General features: G+C 37.9%; 1 protein-coding gene across 1 annotated transcript; it reads left to right on the forward strand.

Moving 5' to 3' along the window:
* Positions 1–19,706: 19,706 nt before the first annotated feature.
* Positions 19,707–20,437, forward strand: LOC128560358 (ferritin light chain-like). The gene has a single exon (XM_053553961.1). The coding sequence runs from the start codon at positions 19,867–19,869 to the stop codon at positions 20,392–20,394; it is 528 nt and encodes a 175-aa protein (XP_053409936.1). The 5' UTR covers positions 19,707–19,866; the 3' UTR covers positions 20,395–20,437.
* Positions 20,438–20,952: the final 515 nt, after the last annotated feature.

Genomic DNA, 20,952 nt, shown 5'->3' on the forward strand with positions numbered 1-20,952 from the left:
CTGAAGCAAATGATTCCTTTACCCTGGATTTGATAATGGGGGGGAAAATGCCCACAGAAAAGCAAAATAAAAATATTTCATATGATCCATCTGTGTTATATCAACAACACTATATAACAGCAACAGCTACATAATTCATAGTAAGTTTGTAAAGTCTATTTTACAGTTATCATTTATTTTAGACAATGGAAGTGTACTCATCAAATCTTCAGAGGATAGCAGGGAAGGAAAATTATTCTCCTTCCCTTCCCGCCTCCCACAGGGACTCCTTCCTCAGGGCAGCAGGCACAGTTCTTTATCTGATACCACTCATTCATCAGAGACACTGTGTTCAAGCTGAGAATATTAATGCCTCATAAATATCACAGAGGCATTGGAAGTAAAAGGAGAATTAAGGTGAAGAAAACATTTTAGAACATTCTTGGGAAAGCATTTAATTTTAAAAGTATTTAATTTTTTACTCTGTATTGCTTATTTCTTAGAAAAACTAAATTTTGATCATCTACAAAAGATAGTGCCTTTCCTCTGTTTCTAATTAAAACCCAGTGCACAATAATCAACTAGAAATTCTATCACTGAGCTTTCACAGCCAGGGAGGGTATTTAGTGCCAGAAAGAACTTGGCACCTGATTTTGATAGGATGAAGGCTAATTCTGGGGCAGCGCCTGTGGCTCAGTGGCACTGGCACCACATACCAAGGGTAGTGGGTTTGAACACGGTCCTGGCCAAACTGCAACAAAAAAATAGCCAGGTGGTGTGGTGGGTGCCTGTAGTCCCAGCTACTTGGGAGGCTGAGGCAAGAGAATCACCTAAGCCCAAGAGCTGGAGGTTGCTGTGAGCTGTGATGTCATGGCAGTCTACAAAGTAAGACTTTGTCACTAAAGAAAAAAAAAAAGAAGGATAATTCTGTATGTCATTCTTCTCTTTGAGAGGCTAAAACATTTCAACCTCAAATAGCCAAGGCCAAAAGAAGGATGCTCAACAAAAAGGAATTTACAGATCTTCAGGACCATATTAACAGACTGTGACAGCTTTTCTTTCTTTTTTTTTTTTTTTTTATTGTTGGGGATTCATTGAGGGTACCATAAGCCAGGTTACACTGATTGCAATTGTTAGGTAAAGTCCCTCTTGCAATCATGTCTTGCCCCCATAAAGTGTGAAACACACCAAGGCCCCACCCCCCTCCCTCCGTCCCTCTTTCTTCTCCCCCTCCATAACATTAATTGTCATTAATTGTGCTCATATCAAAATTGAGTACATAGGATTCATGCTTCTCCATTCTTGTGATGCTTTACTAAGAATAATGTCTTCCACTTCCATCCAGGTTAATACGAAGGATGTAAAGTCTCCATTTTTTTTAATGGCTGAATAAGTATTCCATGGTATACATGTACCACAGCTTGTTAATCCATTCCTGGGTTGGTGGGCATTTAGGCTGTTTCCACATTTTGGCGATTGTAAATTGAGCTGCAATAAACAGTCTAGTACAAGTGTCCTTATGATAAAAGGATTTCTTTCCTTCTGGGTAGATGCCCAGTAATGGGATTGCAGGATCAAATGGGAGGTCTAGCTTGAGTGCTTTGAGGTTTCTCCAGACTTCCTTCCAGAAAGGTTGTACTAGTTTGCAGTCCCACCAGCAGTGTAAAAGTGTTCCCTTCTCTCCACATCCACACCAGCATCTGCAGTTTTGAGATTTTGTGATGTGGGCCATTCTCACTGGGGTTAGATAATATCTCAGGGTGGTTTTGATTTGCATTTCTCTAATATATAGAGATGATGAACACTTTTTAATGTGTTTGTTAGCCATTTGTCTGCCATCTTTAGAGAAAGTTCTACTCATGTCTCTTGCCCATTGATATATGGGATTGTTGGTTTTTTTCATGTGGATTAATTTGAGTTCTCTATAGATCCTAGTTATCAAGCTTTTGTCTGATTGAAAATATGCAAATATCCTTTCCCATTGTGTAGGTTGTCTCTTTGCTTTGGTCGTTGTCTCTTAACTGTACAAAAGCTTTTCAGTTTAATGAAGTCCCATTTGTTTATTTTTGTTGTTGTTGCAATTGCCATGGCAGTCTTCTTCATGAAGTCTTTCCCCAGGCCAATATCTTCCAGTGTTTTTCCTATGCTTTCTTGGAGGATTTTTATTGTTTCATGCCTTAAGTTTAAGTCCTTTATCCATCTTGAATCAATTTTTGTGAGTGGGGAAAGGTGTGGGTCCAGTTTCAGTCTTTTACATGTAGACATCCAGTTCTCCCAACACCACTTATTGAATAGGGAGTCTTTCCCCCAAGGTATGTTCTTCTTTGGTTTATCGAAGATTAGGTGGTTGTAAGATGTTAGTTTCATTTCTTGGTTTTCAATTCAATTCCAAGTGTCTATGTTTCTGTTTTTGTGCCAGTACCATGCTGTCTTGAGCACTATGGCTGTGTAGTACAGATTAAAATCTGGTATGCTGATGCCCCCAGCTTTATTTTTGTTACTAAGAACTGCCTTAGCTATAAGGCATTTTTTCCAGTTCCATACAATATGCAGAGTCATTTTTTCCAAATCTTGAAAGTACGATGTTGGTATTTTGATAGGAATGGCATTGAATAGGTAGATTGCTTTGGGAAGTATAGACATTTTAACAATGTTGATTCTTCCCATCCAGGAGCATGGTTATGTCCTTCCATTTGTTAATATCCTCTGCTATTTCCTTTCTGAGGATTTCATAGTTTTCTTTATAGAGGTCCTTCACCTCCTTCGTTAGGTATATTCCTAGGTATTTCATTTTCTTTGAAACTATGGTGAAGGGAGTTGTGTCCTTAATTAGCTTCTCATCTTGACTGTTATTGGTGTACACAAAGGCTACTGACTTGTGGACATTGATTTTATATCCTGAAACATTGCTGTATTTTTTGATGACTTCTAGGAGTCTTGTGGTTGAGTCTTTGGGGTTCTCTAAGTATAAGATCATGTCGTCAGCAAAGAGGTAGAGTTTGACCTCCTCTGCTCTCATTTGGATTCCCTTTATTTCCTTGTCTTGCCTAATTGTATTGCCTAGAACTTCCAGCACTATGTTGAATAGTAAAGGTGACAGAGGACAACCTTGTCTGGTTCCAGTTCTAAGAGGAAAAGCTTTGAGTTTTACTCCATTCAGTAAAATATTGGCTGTGGGTTTGTCATAGATAGCTTCAATCAGTTTTAGAAATGTGCCACCTATGCCTATACTCTTCAGTGTTCTAATTAGAAAAGGATGCTGGATTTTATCAAATGCTTTTTTGGCATCTATTGAGAGGATCATGTGATCTTTATGTTTGTCTCTGTTAATATGGTGGATAACGTTTATGGACTTGCGTATGTTAAACCAGCCTTGCATCCCTGGGATGAAGCCTACTTGATCATGATGAATGACTTTTTTGATGATAAGCTGTAATCTATTGGCTAGGATTTTGTTGGGAATTTTTCCACCTATATCCATGAGTAATATTGGTCTGAAATTCTCCTTTTTGTTTGGGTCTTTTCATGGTTTTGGTATCAGGGTGATGTTTGCTTCATAGAATGTGTTGGGGGAAGATTCCTTCTTCCTCAATTTTTTGGAATAATTTCTGCAGTACAGGAATAAGCTCTTCCTTGAAGGTTTGAATTCTGGAGTGAAGCAATCTGGACCAGGGCATTTTTTGGTTGGAAGATTTTTTTATTGTTTCTTTGATCTCAGTGCTTGAAATTGGTCTGTTCAGGAGCTCTATTTCTTCCTGGCTGAGTCTAAAGAGAGGGTGTGATTCCAAATATTTATCCATTTCCTTCACATTGTCAAATTTCTGGGCATAGAGTTTCTGGTAGTATTCAGAGATGATCTCTTGTATCTCTGTGGGATCAGTTGTTATTTCCCCTTTATCATTTCTGATTGAGGTTAGTAGAGATTTTACTTTTCTATTTCTCGTTAGTCTGACCAATGGTTTATCTATTTTATTTATTTTTTCAAAAAGCCAACTCCTTGTTTCATTAATTTTCTGAATGATTCTTTAGTTTTCAATTTCATTGATCTCTGATTTGATTTTGGATATTTCTTTTCTTCTACTGAGTTTAGGCTTAGATTGTTCTTCTTTTTCCAATACCATAAGATGGCTTGTGAGTTTGTTGATGCGCTCTCTTTCTGTTTTTCAAATGTAGGCATCTAAAGCGATAAATTTTCCTCTCAAAACTGCTTTTGCAGTATCCCACAGGTTTTGGTAGCTTGTGTCTTCATTGTTGTTCTCCTCAAGGAAGTTAATGATTTCCCATTTTACTTCTTCCTGCGCCCATCTGTTATTCAGCAGAAGATTGTTTAATTTCCATGTCTTTGTGTGGGTTGAACGTTTTTGTTAGAGTTGAGTTCCACCTTTACTACGTTAAGGTCTGAGAAGATACAAGGAAAAATTTCAATTCTTTTGATTGTGTTGATAATTTTTGTGTGTCCCAGGATATGATCAATTTTGGAGAATGTTCCATGGGGTGATGAGAAGAATGTATATTCTTTATCTTTGGGATGGAGTGTTCTATATGCGTCTATCAAGCACAGTTGTTCTAGGGTCTCATTTAAATCTCTTATATCTTTGTTTAATTTCTGTTTAGAGGATCTGTCCAGCTCTGTAAGAGGAGTGTTAAAGTCCCCTGTTATGATGGTATTATCAGATATCATATTGCTCAGACTGAGTAAGGTCTGTTTCAAGAATCTGGGAGCATTTAAATTGGGTGCATAAATATTTAGAATTGAAACGTCTTCTTGTTGTATTTTTCCCTTGACCAATATAAAGTGACCATCTTTGTCTTTTTTGACGTTAGTTGCTTTAAATCCACATGCATCTGAAAATAAGATTGCAACTCCTCTTTTCTTCTGAATTCCATTTGCCTGAAAAATTGTCTTCCAACCCTTGACTCGGAGCTTTAATTTGTCTTTTGAACCCAGGTGTGTTTCTCGCAGACAGCAAATGGATGGCTTGTGTTTTTTAATCCAGTCAGCCAATCTATGTCTCTTCAGTGGATAATTCAAGCCATTAACATTTATGGAGATAATTGATAAGTGTGGTAGTATTCTATTCATCTTATTTGGTGAGAGTCCATTGCTTAGTTTTATCTTTTGCATCAGTGTGGAGGTTTGGTTCTGTCCTTTAATTTCTGAGTTCTTACTTTGCTGCTGATCCATTGTGGTGGTCAGTGTGCAGAACAGGTTGAAGTATTTCCTGTAGAGCTGGTCTTGTTGTGGCGAATTTCCTCAATGTTTGTATATCCGTAAATGATTTGATTTGTCCATCAATTTTTAAGCTTAGCTTAGCAGGGTACAGAATTCTGGGCTGGAAATTGTTCTGTTTAAGTAGATTAAAGGTAGATGACCATTGTCTTCTTGCTTGGAAAGTTTCATTAGAGAAGTCTGTGGTCACTCTGATGGATTTGCCCCTGTAGGTCAACTGGCGCTTACTCCTGGCAGCTTGCAGAATCTTTTCTTTTGTCTTGACTTTGGACAGGTTCATCCCAATGTGTCTTGGGGAAGCTTGGTTAGAGTTGAGGTGACCTGGGGTCTGATATCCCTCTGAAAGCAGTGTGTCAGAGTCTTTGGTGATGTTTGGGAAAGTTTCTTTTATAATATTCTCTAGTATGGCTTCCATTCCTCTGGGGCATTCTTCTTCCCCTTCTGGAATTCCTATAACTCATATGTTGGAACGCTTCATGAAGTCCCATAATTCTGACAGTGAACGTTCTGCTTTCTCTCTCTTCTTTTCTGCCTCTTTTACTATCTGAGTTATCTCAAGAACTTTGTCTTCTACCTCTGAAATTCTTTCTTCCGCATGGTCTAACCTGTTGCTGATACTTTCCATTGCATCTTTAAGTTCCCTAATTGACTGTTTCAGTTCCTTCAGCTCTGCTATATCCTTTTTATATTCTTCATAGTGTTCATCTCTTATTTGATTCTGTTTTTGGATTTCCTTTTGGTTATTTTCCACTTTATTAGCAGTTTCCTTCATTGTTTCCATCATTTCTTTCATTGTTTTCATCATGTGTATTCTAAATTCCCTTTCTGTCATTCCTAACATTTCTTTATAGGTGGAATCCTCGGCAGTAACTACCTCATGGTCCCTTGGCGGGGTTGTTCTGGACTGGTTCTTCATGTTGCCTGGAGTTTTCTGCTGATTCTTCCTCATGAGTGATTTCTTTTATCTGTTTCCTTGCCCTAATTTTCCTTTCACTTCCTCTTGCTCTTTTTGTTCTCATGCCTTTGGACTAAGGGTTACAGGACCAGAAGGATGAGCAGGTTGAAGAGTAAAAAAGGGATGAAAGAAAGGAGGACTGAGTGTTAAGAAAAACAAAGAAAAATAGAGAAAGGAGAGGGGGTGGGTAAAAGGAATATTGACAAATAGAAGAGAGGCACAGAAAGAGGGAGACAGAGCAATATAGGTGTACAGTAGGTTGTGTACTTTGACACAACCTTAAAAAACCCCACCTTCTCAGGTTGCCCAGTTGGGTGGTTCCCTTGAGGTCAGCAGCTCTTTGCTAACCTGATCAGACACAGTACCCCACCTTCACAAAGTAGAGAGGAAAGACAAAAATGCTATAAATCAAACCCAAACAAGCAAACAGAAAACTTTATGGGATAAAATTGGGTGGAAAACCAAATAATAGCGGTAGAAACACTAGCAAAAATGAAGTTCTAGTTATTGAAAAAGGCAGCAATGGGAAATTATAATTAGACTAGAAAAATTGAGAAAGAAAAAGGATCTGTATGGAAAAGGTTGAACGTAAAAAACAAAACAACATCAGCAACATCAAAATAAACTAAAAAAAACAACCAAACAACAACAACAAAAAAACACAAGGAAAACAAAGCACTATGTATATGTTATTGAATATTGTCTGGGCAACACGTGGTCTTCTGGTGTATGAGATGTTAATCACAGTTCTGATATGACTGGAGGCTGCTGATTTCTCAAACCCCAGAAGGTAGACCCCCTAAATCTCTCTTCAGCCCACTTAAAAGGCACTTTGAACTTGTTCACTTACTGAGCAGAAGCTTTCCCAGCAAAGTGCTTGTCACTGGAATTACTGCTGAAGTGGCTATCCTCTTACCCAGTGTGCCAAAACTGGTCTCACTCTGCCCCTGAGGGTTAGGGCTGCAAGGCGGCTCAGACCCCGCCCTTAGGCCACTTGGTCGCTGGGTTACCAGCTCCCACCCAATTCTAGCTCTGTGACCCTGAGTGCGGAGCTTGCCATGGCAGATTGCTCACAATGGCTCCCTGTGACCCACAGCCAAACACTATTAGCTCTGTCTGGCTCAGCGGCTCAGACTGGGGCCCTAGACAACGGCCAAAGTTCTCCGCACTCCCGCTCAGGCTCTCCCCAAGGCAGTTCAACTGAGTGCCAAGTCCAAAGACACCAAAACAGTTCACAGGTAAGGCCTTTCTGGTTTGCAGTCTCGCTGCTACTGAACTTACAGTTGTGGGCGGGTTTAGACGGATTGAACACACGCGACCACTTGCCGGTTTTCCACTGTTTTAGTCCTCCTCTTGGGGTCCAGAAGTCTCTCGCTGACTCCCTGTATCCTCTCAGGGTTGATGATAGGCAGATCTCACCAGCCAGAGATGCCTGGAGTCCTATCTCCCCAGACTCACAGTGCCCAGATGCAAGGAAGCTGTTACTCGGCCACTATCTTGCTCCCAGGCCATGAACAGCTTTTCTTATTAGCAATAATTTTGTAGGCCTAATAAGAGAAGAAATTCTCTTTAGAAACTTTTGGTTTTTGAAGTGAAATTTAAGCAAGTGAAAAAGACATGTAAAATAAGGCCTCTGAAAAATGACTTGTCAATAAAAGATGGCTCAGACAAGAAAAATAGGAAATTCTGAGAATTATCAATAGAACCTACAAAAAAAAAATCTAGACAGGATAGAAAGTACTCTTGCTGTTATTCTAGAAAAATTGTCATATATTCTATATGAGGAAGAATTGAAAGTTGATGATGAGACTCCACTGTATTCTTTGTGATAAATAAGCATATGCAAATGATAAAATACAGCATTATGTATTTTGGTGGACTATATTAAGATTTTAAGTAAGAATTTAAGCATTTTCTATTATTCTATTTTTTTGTCCTTATAAAGGCTAATGCACTCTTCATGGTATTATTATATACAAATATAGAGAATGGACTCTACTGCCATAGCAGTGTTATGATTCTGGTGTTCAGGTTGGAACAAACCAGTTACATAGCATCCTCTGCAAAATTCTGACCTCACAGAATTTCTGTGAAAAAAGGACAGAGGAAAATAAAGAAGAGGAAGTTAGCAGTATAAATACAGAAGAAAAATTTCCACTACTAAAGTGCCAGAATTCTTTAGATTATAAAGCCCCATTGAATTCCAGGGATGATGGGGAAAAAAAAATTTATATCTGAAATTTCAGTACACAAGAAATTTTTAAAAAGAACAAAAAATTCTTATACTAGGATGTAGGGAACATATCGTATTTATGATTGAGCATGTTAAAATGAATCAGATTAACATCAGATATCTCACCAACAATATTGGATCCTAGAGACCATGCAACAAGCCTTGGAAGGTCTGAAGAAAAATTCTGGGCTTATCACAGACAATTGATTGTAATAGTAAAATTTAGCTATCTTCAGAATTTCAGAAACTTTCTCGTATGCAGTTTTCTAAGGCAGCTACTTGAAGATTTACTCCTGGAAAAGAAAGATGAAAAAGAAAAGATGTAAAAGGAAATCCAGAAAACGTACCCTAGTACATACGTCAGTTACATAGGAGATTAGATGAAAGCTATTGGCCCAAGTTATAATAAAGCATGATGATAGAGATGAGAAAGGCTGTTATCAGAGTTAATGTCTGACGGTAGAGAAAAGAGACAGAAAGAGCTAAGGGCAAGGGCAAGAATTGAGACTGCAATGTTGTAAGAAAGAAGTTCATTCAGATCGTATGCAAATTTTGAAAGATAAAGTGTATTAGATTAGATTTTTTTTTTTTTTTTTGTGGTTTTTTGCCAGGGCTGGGTTTGAACCCGCCACCTCTGGCATATGGGACCGGCGCCCTACTCCTTGAGCCACAGGCGCCGCCCAGATTAGATTTAAATTGTCAGCAAAAATACAAAATTAATAATGGCTTAAAAACACAGTTCTTTTATATAATGAAGTATAAAAGTTCTAATATGGTCTGAATTCCAATATGGAATATACATGAATTCATCAAAGCTCCAGGTGCTGCCCTGCTTTTTTCTCTGCTACCCCTAGGGTGTGGTCCTTGTCAGTACTGTCTCCATCCCACCCGCAAGAAGAATGGACGCAAGATGCACAACCCTTCCTTTGTGGAGATTTATCACAACAGTCTGTGTACAGCTCAGTGTCTACAAGTCACGTGACTGTATTTAAGGGAAGCTAGAGGGCATTGTGTGTCTGCAAAAATTCGTGGCAGCTTGGGAAAGGAGCTGTCTATTTGTGAAGAAAATGGAACAGATAATTGGGACTTCAGGGAGCCTTTCCCTGCCACCAAAAGTGCATTTGCTGGTAGTTTATATAGGACTTATTGGTCATATTTTGTTACCTGTTGTATTTCCATTAAAATTCCCACTATACTTGGGAAGACACAGAATGCAAAGATATTTAGAAAAAGAGAGATTGGCATTAGACTTTATGTAAGGGTCCATGAATTGGTAAATATTATCAAATATTATTAGATAAAATAACTTCATTTTTGTGTATTACTAATTTTCATATGGATATACTTCTGATTCATAAAGTACAGTTTTGTGTAACTTAATTGTTGCATTTTTTAGCATCAGTGGCTAGTTGTGCAAGTTTAATTGTTGGGTATCATGGCTGCAGGGAAAGATGATAGTTTGGAGTACCTATGAACATTTCTAATTTTAGAAAAGGAAACCTCATGCTAAAAAAGGTTAGGAATGCTTTTTATTGTGTTTTATTGTAAAGATTAGTGTGTTCAGTCTTGGCTTTGTTTCACAAGCTTTCTCTTTTTGCATACATTCTTTCACTTCTAATTTTTATTTTGTTACAGTGTTTCTGTTTTATTTTTTTCTAGAGAACTTTCCTCCTTTGGGAGCAGAGTAGGTATAAAAACAAAGTCTAATAATGGCTTCCCCTTTTCTGCAGTCAATGACTTTCATATCTAGGAATTGCAAACAGCCTCTTATTCAAGTGTAAAGGGGTCATTTGCAAATTGCATTGGCTGTGAACTTTGGCTGTTCAATTATTCTTTGAACCTATATTCAATTTTGCCCTTTTCTTCCTTGAAATGGATTGAAACTTATGGTCAGTTTTCTTTTTTTTTTTTTTTTTTTTTTCTTTTTGGCCGGGGCTGGGCTTGAACCCGCCACCTCCGGCATATGGGACCGGCGCCCTACCCGTTGAGCCACAGGCGCCACCCTTATGGTCAGTTTTCAGCTGGTTTCTACTTTCCTGGAAATTCCGGTTTTCTTAAAAAAACCCTCAGAATATCTTCCATACTCACTGAGCCCCAGACTTTTGCAGCACCTTCTGTTCACCCCTTTGTTGATCATTTCCTCTGAATATATTTGGTTTCCCTATCTTATTTCCTCATTTTTGTTCTCTGGATATTCAACATTGTTGTCATATGTGATCAATTCTTTGAATCCTAAATGGTACTATTTGCTTGTCTTCTATTATGGCAGGAGATACTAAGTGTTTTCCCCTAGGGAGGTTTAGTTTTCTTTTACATTTATTTTTAGCTTGCTCTGGGGCTATTAAATCCAGACTTCCTCCTGTTAATCTTGAGTTTCTGCGGATTATCTCGTCATCCTAGCTAAACATAACTGCCAAATGTAAAATCTTCATCTTGGCTTGGGTCAATCCCCCTGATCTTTTACGAGCCGCTCTGAGACTTTTGAAGTCCTAGGCCCTCTCTCCACAGTTGGCTCCTGGCAGAGAGGCAGGCTGCCGAGAAGGCAGGGGGATGGGCAGGCAGCATTGCCAAATAGCTGTGGCATTGTGAACACTGTGGAGTACCTTGGCAAACACTACTCATTAACCTTGTTTGGCTCTGAGAGCCATGAGGTAAGCCTGTTGAAGTAAGTTCAAGATTGTGAAACCTTAGACAACCACCAAATACTTCTTAAAAGTAAGATGATCTTTATCAGCAGAGCAGAAAAAATTTTCATAAGGAGAAATAATTATCATTCTATTCAGACTCTTCTACTATCCTTTGGATTGAAGGATTTGTCATTTGCAATGATTCACCAAAATCAGTGTTAGTAGGCCTAAGCAAAATGTAACCTAAACAGTGAACATAGCCAGAATTGTGTAGAACTTCGAGCCATATCCATGGGAGAATGTATAGAGGATACAAGAATAAGAAGAGGAATTATATGGAAGGAAAGAAACACACCTGGTATTAAATGTCTATAATTCCCTCTAGATAGGTTACTGTAAGCGATAACCTAGGTGCTAATCAATAGTACAAAAGTCCAAAGAAAGGCAGCCCGGATTTGATCAGGAAGTCCACACTCCATAGATGGCTCATACAAGAGCTTCTGTTTTTTATGTCTCATTTAGCAACCAATATGGGGATAAGCATAATAATGACTGGAAATTTGCTTTCATTCCTGGAATTGGTGGTTTATAAATTAGCATAATTCTGCTGCTTGGTGAAATTAAGTTTTCAGGAAAAATGATTTTGTTACAAACATTTTAGAGATAGTCTGCACCTCTATACGCCCCATAGAATAACAACCAGCAAGACCTATACCCTTTATCCTTAAAATACTACCCAGGGCTTGATCCCTAAATGGCCTTGTGGCTAGACATTAGGTTTAGGAAGATTTCAGTTGTCTGGAGCTGATTAAACAGGGTACTACGCCCTATTTTTGGAAGGCTGTCATAACAAGTTTTGGTTAATTTTTCATGCAGGTAGGGGTCTGACCACTTAAAAGAGCATTGTACACTTAATGGGATATATTTAATAAAATGTACTTAATAGGGCATTACAGTGAAACTACAACACAGGTTTGTTTGTTTTTTGTCTGCTTGTTAATGAATATTTAAATAATAATTATAAGTGTGAGAGAATTTCATTATAAACTGGTGGATCAGTTTTGCTGAATACTTCCAAAGAAACCTGAGAAAATATAAGAATAAAGTATGTAGTATTGGCTATTCTTATTGTTTAAAATGTCTGTTATTCTGAAGAACTAAAAAACATGGTTTTCTTCTAAATATTTTTTAATTTGATTATTAAAAGTGAACAGGACTTTGAAGTGAGTTGCTCACATGTATTTCTAATTTACTGAATGCTCAGTTCATGTTCTTTGATTTCCCAACTTGTTTTTTACTATTTAATTTTCTGGCTTGTTTAAACAGAATATTAACATTTAAGACTTTTTTTTTCTTTTTGAGAGTCTTACTTTGTCACCCTTGGTAAAGTGCTCTGGTGTCATAGCTCACAGCAAACCTCAAACTCTTGGGCTCAAGTGATCCTCTTGGTTCAGCCTGTAGCTGGGACTATAGGCATCCATCACAATGCCTGGCTAATTTATATAGAGATGGGGTCTTGCTCTTGCTTAGGCTCGTCTCAAACTCCTGAAGCTCAAACAATCCACCTGCCTCATCCTCCCATAGTGCTAGGATTACAGGCATGAGCCCCGGCGCCTGGCCAAACTTTTAGATTTTTATTTATTTATGTATTTTATTAAATCATAGCTGTGTACATCAATATGATCATGGGGCACCATACACTTGTTTCATGGAATATTTGACACATTTTCATCTCATTAGTTGACATAGCCCTCCTGGCATTTTCCCAGTTACTTTGCCAAGACATTTACATTCCACATTTGCCAAGGCTCACATGTACCCTTGTAAGATGCACCACAGGTGTGATCCTTTCAATCCCCCTCCCTCTATCCACCTCCCCCCCTCCCTTCCCATGCTTTCCCCCTTCCCCCTGTTCTTAGGCTGTAACTTGGTTATAGCTTTCATGTGAAGGTCCTAAGTTAGTTTCATAGTAGGGGTGAATACATTGGATATTTTTTCTTCCATTCTTGAGACACTTTACTGAGAAGAATATGTTCCACCTCCATCCATGTAAACATGAAGGAGGTAAAGTCTCCATCTTTCTTCAAGGCTGCATAGTATTCCATGGTGTACATATACCACAATTTGTTAATCCATTTGTGGATCGATGGGCACTTGGGTTTCTTCCATGACTTAGCAATTATGAATAGAGCTGCAATAAAGATTCTGGTACAAATATCTTTGTTATGATGTGGTTTTTGGTCTTCTGGGTATATGCCCAGCAGAGGGATTACAGGATTGAATGGCAGATCTATTTTTAGATCTCTAAGTGTTCTCCATATATCTTTCCAAAAGGAATGTATTAGTTTGCATTCCCACCAGCAGTGCAAAAGTGTTCCCTTTTCTCCACATCCACGCCAACATCTCTGGTCTTGGGATTTTGTGATATAGGCTAGTCTCACTGGAGTTAGATGATATCTCAAAGTAGTTTTGATTTGCATTTCTCTGATGATTAAAGATGATAAGCATTTTTTCATATGTCTGAAGGCAGCTCGCCTGTCTTCTTCAGAGAAGTTTCTTTTCAATTCTCTTGCCCAGCCTGTGATGGTATCACTTGTTCTTTTCTTGCTTATACGTTTGAGTTCTCTGTGGATTCTGGTTATTAAACCTTTGTCAGAGACATAACCAGCAAATATTTTCTACCATTCTGTGGGCTGTTTGCCTGCTTTACTTACTCTAGCCTTCTGAGCTTAGGCTTTCCCCTCCCCCCACATGGCAAATTTGCTTACTTAAGTTTTTAATTTTTATGATAAATATTATTGTTATTTTTTGCCTCTAACTGGCATTATTTTAGAATCATTTCAGAATTATCTATCAAATAAATCTTTTTCTTCCTCATTCATTTGGAATGCCTTATTACATAATTCTTGTATATTTGACAGTTCTATGTTCTTTGTCTTACTAGAACTTTATAGCATGTTATTATCTGATAGGACTAAACTCCTTTTTCCCATTCTTTTTTTATACTCTTTTCATATTAAATCTAAAAATTTTTGTCTATTTTCAAAAGAAGCTGCTCAGAATTTTGATGTAATAGCTTTGTATTTATAAATTAATTTTAAAAGACTTTACATTTTAGTAATTTCCTCATCCATGAACAAGGAATATTTCATTATATATTCAAGTTGTTTATATGGATAACTCAGAATATCTTTGGTTTGTGTACATTTGTTTAAAAAGGTTATTTTAATATATTATGTTCTTGTCTGCTACTATTTTTCTTCTTATTTTTTAACTATTACTGCTATATTAAGGAGCGATTGCTTTCTCTATTTTACTAGGTATCTGATTTACCAAAATTTCTTATGAAGTCTAATAACTTTTCAATTGATTATCTTGAATTTTCTAGGTAGAGCAAAAAACTTCTTTTCACTTTACATTTTATATATTAGCTGAAGAAACTCTTAGTAAAATTCTAAATATTACTGGAGATTGCATTGGAAGCATCCTTTGTCTATTCCAGATTTGAACATATGTACAGGCTATTAGTTTCTCTATTAAGCAAGAAAATGGCTATTTATTTAAAACAGATTATTATTTTTGCATATAAATGAGATATTTTTACATCCTAGTTTTTAAAAAAATTTAAAACTGCAAAGGGGCTGACTTTGATAAACATAATTTTTAGCAGCTGTTGAGATACATGTTTTGTGTGTTTGTTTTGGGTCTCTTGATATATTAGTTCACCTGAAAAAGATTCCCAATTATTAAACTCCATTTTTTAAAGGGAGTTTTTTCAAGGTTAAGTCTGTGAACCCCAGCATACATAACACTTTAATAAATCTCTTTTGTAGAAACCACAATATTATCATTAAAAAATTATTACTGAAATTTCTTTTTGCTTTCATTAAATAGCTTCTCAATCATATTATAAATCTAGAAAATAAAGGTTTAAAAATTTTTAATATTAAGACAGTTTTCCTCACCTTTTATTTATCTGTTGCCTTGGGCTCAGAAATGAATATTTAGGTTGGAAAGGTTCTTCTCTTTTCAATTATATTTGGTGATTTTACTGTTTTACAAAATGACTTGCTAATGTTTTTCTTTCACATAGCTTATTCCTTCTCATGCTGGTTTCAGGAAATTATCTACGTCCAACACTGTTTTGTTATTTTTGTTAGCATGTGACTCAACTCAGGTCCTTCTGTCTTCCTTCTTTCGTTTAGTTTTAAACAAACTTAAAAGAATAGGCCAACAGATTGAGTCTATGTAGCAATGGTAAAATAATAAAAAAAAGTATTGAAATTGAAAGAATTATTATTTAACCAATAGTTTTGTATTTTGTGCAACTGAATTCTATGTAACCAAAATGGTTTGTGAGCTATCAGAGACTTAAAGAATGTTGTCTTTTAAAATTGAAATTTGTAGGCTGAGGTTGATAATATACCATTCTGAGGAAGACCACATGAGTATTCCTTGGAGCTCAGTGTTTGTGTCCCTTGGTTAGCATTCTATGCAAATTCAGGACAAGTGAACAAGACGAAAGAGAGGCAACAAATGCTTTAGTAAATCTTTTCACTAGATAGTATAACTGGGATAACCTAAAAACAAATGTATCTACAGAGTACAAAATACTCCTTAATACCAACATATGTACAATTTAGACATGGGTAGATGACATATACTAGTATTTGGCATTGAACGTAATTCTGATTAAATCCACTAAACTCTAGGCTATTAAATAGGAGAATCTGAAAAATTACTGAAACTGAGAAGTCAACCATATTATGAGAATAGAATTTCAATATTCTTTCTTACCTTATTTTTTTGTTGGTTAAAACAACAACTTCAGGGATGCTAATGAAAACACATTTAGTGAGAATAAGATGGAGTCTGTCAGGCTAATGCAGACATGACGCAGCTGGTCTGGCCTGTGGAGGTTCTGCCTGACCTTCACCCACTGTCTCCCATTCTCACTATTTTGTAAATTTAGCCCCCACCCTAAAGAGTTTCTTGAGTAGCTTGTGGATTGATTTAGGAGATTAACTTTTGAATTGAAATGTTGTTTTGAGTCATGAATTATACTGATTATTGCTTACTATGGGTCGTGGGTTCTGCTGATTATTATTTAAGATAAAGGTTAACATGGTCTTTACTTTGAATTTAAATGTATAAAACTATAATTTTGGAAATGAAAAAACAGAACAGTCTTAGAGAGGCTACTCTCACAGTTCCTCAGAATCTGGCCTTCTGATAAATAAAGTGTGGTGGATCTATCTCCATCTCTGCATATTGGCCGACAGTGACAGGCGGCTGGACCCTCTTCATCTGGTAACACTATGCCATCCAAGGGAAAAAGTAAGAGAAGAAGAAGTGGTCTTGAATCCCTTCTGCCATTTACTTGAGTAGTTGAACAAATTAATCTCATTAACCTTTAGTTTTCTTCTTTATAAAATACAGATAGTAGGCTTGGCGCTTGTAGCACAGTGGTTATGGTGCCAGCCACATACATGGAGTCTAGTGGGTTTGAACCCAGCTGGGGCCAGCTAAACAATGAGTACTGCAACAACAAAAAAAAATAGCTGGGTATTGTGGCGGGAGCCTGTAGTCCCAGCTACTTGGGAGGCTGAGGCAAGAGAATTGCTTAAGCCCAAGAGTTTGAGGTTGCTGCAAGCTGTGACGCCACAGCACTCTACCAAGGGCAACATAGACTCTGTCTCAAAAAAAAAAAAAAAAAAGAATAGAGATAATTAACCATCTTGTAGAATTATCTTATTTCATGACTCTCTATGTATATACACACATGACTCTCTATGTATATACACACACATATATAAAGTATATTATTTATATATATACATAATATACTTTATATATATACATATCTATCATATATATTATATATGTGATGTGTGTTTATGCATTCTCTAGTTCTTTCCTACTCAAAGAATTTCCAGATTATTAGCATGGGCATCACCTGTGACCTTGTTAGAGATAATCTCAGCTTCGCCTAGACTTACTGAGTTTGAATCTGCATTTTAACATGATGTCCCAGGAGATTCTTTTGCATATTAAATCTAAGAAGCACTGCCCATCTAGCACAGTGCCTCACACAAGGTGATGTTCAGTTAACATTGCTGGGAGAATGGGGACTGAAGACCCCATTCTTGGCAAAGGAAAGCACCCCCAGAAAAAGAGGAAAACTAAAAAGTAAGCTGAGTGAGTCAGAACAAAGAAAAGTCAGCTAGTTTACATTTAAGCTAGACATCGCTGGCAAGCTTCCTGCCTTTTCTGAAATTCTAGCCTGTTGAAGATACAGTTTACAAACACCCTTCTGGGTCTGTGAGCACTCTGAGGAGAGTAATGGCCATAGAAGAGATTATGGCAAGTCCTAGAAAAGATACATCTTCTAGGTCATTTCCTACCCATTAAACAGGCAAAGTAGATAGCCATTGTGGAGATTTGCATTTGCCTGGGGCAGAGACCAAGGGAGTAGCTCCAGCCCTGAGATATGGGCAGAAGAGCTTATATTCCTTACTGCAGAGGAAAATCCTCTGTGGTGGTGATGGGAGGAAAATGCCTCCCTCCCACCGATCCCTCAGAGGAGATTAACACCTCCCTAGAAATCTATGTGTGTGACTTCAAGCAGGGAGGCTCTCCCAATACAAGGCTCAGATTTCAGATTATTGAAGGCTATGCTTAAGGTTAATAATAATAAAAATAGGAGTTGATATGATCAATCTGAGAAACTGCTGATGTCTTTGTTCTCTCCCTCATCTTACCCTTTGGGCAAATAGACTTCAATAAAATAAGAATGGAGCAAACACTCTGGGCCATTCCCAGAATCCCAGGGTATGCAATGGACCCCTGAGCTCCCACTTTTAATTAATTTTACTCTAAATAAGTTTTACTCTTTCTTTCTTTCTTTCTTTTTTAGAGACAGAGTCTCACTTTGTCACCCTCAGTAGAGTGGAGCAGCTGGGACTACAGGTATCCGCCATAATGCCTGGCTATTTTTTTTTTTGCAGTTTGGCTGGGGCTGGGTTCAAACATGCAACCCTCGGTATATGGGTCCAGTGCCCTACTCACTGAGCCACAGGCACCACCACTCTCTTTTCTTTCTTTACTGTCGCTCCTAACTTCATATTTCTTCAGTCGATTGCTGCCAATTTCCACAGGTCTCAGTGGACACTGCTGTCAGGGTGGGGTCCCGACAAACATAGTTTCCTTTGTTTCAAATTAAAGGAGTTTTAACTAATGAACTGGTCTCCTTTGATGTTAAAAACAAATAACAGAAAAAACTGACAATAACTGCTATAACCACAAAATATGGGACTAGTATATTCTTTTATTTGAACTTATTGCTGGGAGTCCTTCCAAACACTATATATTTGAAATTTCTTCTTTTACATTATTTGTGCCTACTTCTTGAAATAGAATGTTAAAATTGATTTTTGATCAAGGCACTGAGACAAAATAGACATACATTTCAAACGACAGATCTTAAGTGCAGAGTTCACTAGTTAGGGGATAGAAGACTGAGTCAGAGTAGGGAGTGGAAGAGAATGGCTTTGAAGCAGAAAATATCTTTGGGAAAAGCTGTGCTGTGAGCCATCCCCTTTGGAGGCAGCGAGTCTGCTCCCTGTTACTAAACCTAGTGAGAAAGAGCTTCCCAGGGTACTTGGGGAGTTGATGCTGTAAGATTCTTACACTGAGGCTTTCTGTGGTCTGGCTCACCTCAGGTGCATTTAAAGGGCAAAAAATGCTAGATGTGGAACCAGGGGAAGATACAAAACTATTATAGTTTGCCGGGGCAAGGGATGTTCAAGTGGTTGTCATGGACCCAGTGTTGCGCTCCAAAACTTATTCTGAAAAAAAAAAAAAATCCACAAAAGCAATCCCCCCCCCATCCCCAATTTGTAGTATTTGTTGATTTCTGTGGTATAAATATGGCTCTGTATATGTGTGTGTGTGTGTGAGAGAGAGAGAGAGCTCAGAAAAGGACAAATGTACATGTCTTAATTAAGCCTGACAGACTTGACCCTTTAATATGAAACATATTACAGGGAAAAGGAAGAATATTTGAAAATCTCTTTTCATGTTGTATTCTTAAAAATGGCATGTTTCCAGTGGAAATCTCTACTAAAAATATAATTTAGAAATTAATACTTTTTTTATAGTTCGTTATATTGATATTTAGTTATATCCTCCAAATAAGAAAGTTGTAGGTCAATCATCACAGAAAATAAACTCTATGGTAAAAATTCAGTTTGTGAAAATACTATGCTCTAAACATCTTTAACAATATTTCGTTTTGGAGATTTAGTATTTTGTTAAATTTTATTTTTAATATTATGTTACAAAATGGGGAATTTCTGAAAAGTATTATATGATAAGTCAAGTTGTTTTCACATTAGTATCAAGGTCTGTGCTTAGCCTTCCATATATAGCAGGTACTTAACCATATTGAATAATACTGTCTTACTTATTTTATAATAAGAGATTGAGAATGTAATAAAATAAAAGTTGGTATTGGCTGGCACTCAGATTCAAAGAAAAAGGTGGAAAATAAATATACCTGTGAGTGACCAGAAGAGAATTTGTTGCTTCTTCAGAGGAGAGGGGAAATGAAAAAACATCTAGAGGCGGCGTGTGAGGTGGTCCCTTGGATCTGTGTCTTGCTTCAACAGTGCTTGGACGGAACAGACCTGGGGACTCCCTTTTTTCCAGCTTTCGGCAATTTTCCAGTCTCATTCTTTTCTTTTCCACTTGCAATCTCTGGGACCTTCTTCACTTCCATCTCCTGCCTCTGGAGCCAGGTAACACCGTTTTTTTGTGGTTAGTTCCTTATTACCGATCAACCATGAGCTCCCAGATTCGTCAGAATTATTCCACCAATGTGGAGGCTGCCGTCAACCGCCTGGTCAACTTGCATCTGCGGGCCTCCTACACCAACCTCTCTCTGGGCTACTATTTTGACCGCGACGATGTGGCTCTGAAAGGCGTGGGCCACTTCTTCCGCGAGTTGGTGGAGGAGAAGCGCAAGGGCTCTGAGCGTCTCTTGAAGATGCAAAACCAGTGTGGCGGCCACGCTCTCTTCCTGGACGTGCAGAAGCCATCTCAAGATGAACAGGGTACAACCCTGGACGCAATGGAAGCCGCCTTAGCCCTGGAGAAGAGCCTGAACCAGGTTCTTTTGGATCTTCATGCCCTGGGTTTTGCCCGCACAGACCCTCATCTCTGTGACTTCCTGGAGAGTCACTTCCTAGATGAGGAAGTGAAACTCCTCAAGAAGATGGGCGACCACCTGACCAACCTCCACAGGCTGGCTGGCCCCCAGGCTGGGCTGGGCGAGTATCTCTTTGAAAGGCTCACTCTCAAGCACGACTAAGAGCCTGTGGAGACCAGTGACCTCTGAGGAGCCCTTTTCAAACCATCAGGGCTTCTGCCAGAGCCGCCTCCTCCAGCCACAAGGTAGCTTTTTAAATACCTTGCAGGCTTTTCCCAAGCCTTGGACCAAATGGAAATAAAGCTTTGTGCACCTAAAAAAAAAATCTAGAATAAAGTATGGAGAGAGAAATCAACAAGATGAAGAAAGATGGGATTACATAAAGTTGAAAGGACAGTGACAGTCCCAGTGGTAATGTAACTAAACAGAATTTGAAGAGAGATGATGCCTATTATTTAATTTCAATGTGGTTTTTGTGGCTGAAACATAAATTCTTTTCTGTTCTCCATTCCAGAAATCATTTTGCAAAGTCTACTATGTCCTCAAGTTCTTACTGTGTTTCCATATTTATTTGTTTTGTAAAAATCAAAGAAGAAACATTTTAAATTTGGGTTGAAAGAGAAGAGCAATGGCAAGAATGAAAGCAGAATTCTACTGCAGATCAAGAAGCCACAGTGGTGAGAATCTTCATCCTATGACCTCATGCTGTGTGAATTTGTG

This window comes from Nycticebus coucang, chromosome 11, assembly GCF_027406575.1.
Source record: "Nycticebus coucang isolate mNycCou1 chromosome 11, mNycCou1.pri, whole genome shotgun sequence".
Taxonomy (NCBI): domain Eukaryota; kingdom Metazoa; phylum Chordata; class Mammalia; order Primates; family Lorisidae; genus Nycticebus; species Nycticebus coucang.

Coding starts and splice junctions, on each gene's coding strand:
- LOC128560358 (XM_053553961.1), top strand. CDS start 19,867: ATGAGCTCCCAGATTCGTCAGAATTATTCCACCAATGTGGAGGCTGCC.